This window comes from Oratosquilla oratoria, chromosome 40, assembly GCF_046742065.1.
Source record: "Oratosquilla oratoria isolate Oo_2021 chromosome 40, ASM4674206v1, whole genome shotgun sequence".
NCBI lineage: Eukaryota > Metazoa > Arthropoda > Malacostraca > Stomatopoda > Squillidae > Oratosquilla > Oratosquilla oratoria.
The window spans coordinates 967,501-970,932 of NC_134816.1; the positions used below are offsets into that span (position 1 = coordinate 967,501).

A 3,432-nucleotide genomic window follows, 5' to 3' on the forward strand; every position below is an offset into this window, starting at 1 on the left:
CTGTAGAAGGAGTATCTCTCTTGATAGGGAATGACCTCGCTGGAGGAGTGATGTTACCTAATGTCATGGTTTCACAAGTCCCTCTGTTGAGAACAATACCAGCCAGTTAGAAAAGGACATTCCTGGGCTATTTCCTGCGTGTGCAGTCACTCGTAGCATGAGCCAAAGGGAAGGTGCCGAGAGTAGTAAGCTTGTCAGTGGAAGAGTTGATGATGTAGATCCTTCCTTGCCTTGTGAGGAGTCGGAAGTAGACTCCAGTCAATTAGACCTCACTGATATTGGTTTAGGAGAGTTTTTTGAAGATCCCTCACCGGCAGAAAAAACTAAGAGTAGCTCTGATGAGGATAGTGTCACGGCCCTGGCTAGTTTTAGTTCCTCGCCAGTCATTAGGAGTAAGCTCATACAGCTCCAGGCAGAGGATCCTGAACTAGCCAGCTTCCGTAGTAGGGCGGTTAGTGAGTCAGAAGCTGAACGAGAGGCCAGCTGCTACTACATCAGCTCAGGTGTATTGCTGCAAAAATTTCATTCACCCGTCTCACCTGCCAACCACCCATGGACAGTTCACCATCAGATTGTAGTTCCCAGCCACCTACGCCAGGATATTCTTAGTATCGCCCATGATGGCGTAGGCGGGCATTTAGGAGTCAGAAAGACCTACGCCAAAATTCTGTCTCATTTTTACTGGCCCAAGCTAAAGAGAGACGTCAGTACATATTGCCGTACATGCCGTCCCTGTCAGGTAGCTGGGAAACCTAATCCCACGGTTAAACCGTACCCACTACAGCCCATACCCGTAGTCAAGGAGCCCTTCAGTAAGATCATAATCGATTGTGTGGGACCTTTGCCCAAGACCCCCCTTGGTTTTCAGTTCTTGTTCACTATTGTAGATTGTGCGACACGCTATCCTGAGGCCATTCCCTTGCGCCGCATCACGGCGAAGAATGTCGTCCGAGCCCTGGTTCATTTCTTTACCCAGGTGGGCCTTCCAACAGTGGTGCAGTCGGATCAAGGATCCAACTTTACCTCCCGCTTGTTCAATCAGGTGATGGAAAGCCTGGGTGTCAGGCAGTCGAGGTCCTCGGCCTATCACCCCCAGTCCCAGGGAGTAGTAGAGAGGTTTCACCAAACTCTCAAACAAGTCCTACGGACTTTCTGCATCGAAACTGGGCGGGATTGGGACGAGGGAGTGGATCTTCTTTTGTTTGCAATACGCGACAGCGTGCAAGAATCGTTAGGTTATTCGCCTTTCCAGTTAATTTTCGGTCATACAGTACGGGGACCTCTTAAGGTATTGAGGGAGAGCTGGATCTCTAACGAGGAAGAGACCCCGTTGGCCTCCTATGTACCTAAGTTTAAGGAGAAATTACACCTAGCCTTAAGTCTTGCTCATTCAAACTTAGATAGTGCGCAGACAAAGATGAAACAACAGTTTGATAGGTCTCATAGAGCTGAAGACAGATATTTCGCTGTAGGGGACCCAGTTTTAGCTCTTTTGCCCTTGAATAATCTCCCTTTACAGTCTAAATATAGTGGACCATATGTAGTCTTAGAGCGTCAAGGGCAGGCCAACTACGTGATACACACCCCAGATAGGCGTAAGAAAAGGCGCCTCGTGCATGTGAACCTCCTCAAGCCGTTCCACGAACGTGATGAGGCTGAGTGCAGTAGGGCGGAGCCTGTGTGTATGATAGTGCCGGAGGAGAGTGATGCGAGTGATGAGTGCTTCTCGGGAACACTGAGTGCGACAGGGCCTAAACTGGATAACTCGACTATCGTGCGGAACCCGAGTGATAAACTGGGACATCTCTCTGGTGCTCAAGTGGAGGACATCAAATCCTTGCTGACGGAGTTCGAATACATCTTTGGAGATATCTCTCGCCCCTGTTCGACGCTGGAACACGACGTGGAGACCGAGGGGGCTCTTCCCATCCGCCAACGTCCTTACCGCCTGAACGCCTTCAAGAGGGAGTACCTTAGGGCCGAGGTGCAGCGTCTCCAGGAGCTAGGCATCGTAGAACCCAGTCACAGCCCTTGGGCCTCCCCAGTGGTCCTTGTGCCCAAACCCGACAGCTCGATGCATCTGTGCATCGACTACCGCCGCGTCAACGCCATGACGAGAGCTGATGGGTATCCCCTGCCGAGGATTGATGACGTCATCGACGACGTGGGTGCAGCGCGGTGGGTGACGAAGTTGGACCTGCTACAAGGCTACTACCAAGTTCGACTAACGGAGCGCTCGAAAGCCATCTCCGCTTTCGTCACACCGGAGGGACTGTATCAGTTCACGGTTCTTCCCTTCGGCCTCAGGAACGCCCCTTCCACTTTCCAACGCCTGATGAATTTCCTCACGACCGGGTTGGAGGGCGTCCGCTGCTACCTTGACGACATCGTTGTCTTCGGAGATACCTGGGAGGAGCACCTGGACCGATTGAGAGCCCTCTTCGTTGTACTGGCGGCCCACAGCCTGACAGTGAACCTCGCCAAGAGTGAGTTCGGCCATGCTCAAATCACCTTCCTCGGACATGTGGTAGGGCGGAACGAGGTACGCCCTGTCGCCGCCAAGATCGCAGCCATCCAACAGTATCCTGTGCCAACGGACAAGAAGGCTGTGATGCGTCTCCTAGGCATGGCGGGCTATTACCGACGGTTTTGTCCGAACTTCTCAACCGTTGTAGCCCCGATGACCGACCTCCTGGAGGGCAAGAAGGTTTTCAAGTGGACCCCCGAGTGCCAACAAGCCTTCGAGAGCCTCAAGACACTGATGTCTGGAGCGCCCGTATTGCGCGCGCCTGACTTGCAAGCGCCCTTCATTTTGCACACCGATGCCAGCGACGTCGCAGGAGGGGCCGTGCTGCTGCAGGAAGGCGAGGGGGGATCGGTACAACCCGTCGCCTACTATTCCAAGAAATTCAACAAGCACCAGAGGAACTATGCCACCATGGAAAAGGAGGCGTTATCATTGTTCCTGGCCCTTGAACACTTCCGCGTGTACTTAGGTAGCACCGTACATCCAGTACGAGTGTTGACAGACCATAATCCGTTTACGTTCGTAGAGCGGATGAGACATACAAACCAACGCCTGCTGAGGTGGGCGTTGGCTATTCAACCATACAATCTGACTATATCTCACATACGCGGAACTATGAACCTTTTAGCCGACGCACTCTCACGAGCTCCAGCCCCATAAGTGAACTGTCGTGTCCATAAGTGTTTCCCATGTATACTGTTTGTGTTTATTTTCCATGTACACTGTTGTGTTTATTTCCCATGTATACTGTTTGTGTTTATTTCTCATGTATATTATTTATATTCACCTTGTGTCATGTTCCACGTATACTGTGCATTTACTGTGTGCATTTCTCATGCGCTCTGTGTATGTTTATTTTTGTGGATTGCCCATGTGCCCATTTTATGTGTATGGTTCATGTTCGC

The 3,432-nt window shown here is 51.4% G+C and overlaps 1 protein-coding gene across 1 annotated transcript; it reads left to right on the forward strand.

Annotated features, from left to right (window-relative positions):
- The first annotated feature begins 157 nt into the window (after positions 1–157).
- On the forward strand, positions 158–3,187 carry LOC143020752 (uncharacterized). The gene has a single exon (XM_076177475.1). The coding sequence runs from the start codon at positions 158–160 to the stop codon at positions 3,185–3,187; it is 3,030 nt and encodes a 1,009-aa protein (XP_076033590.1).
- The last annotated feature ends 245 nt before the right edge of the window (positions 3,188–3,432 follow it).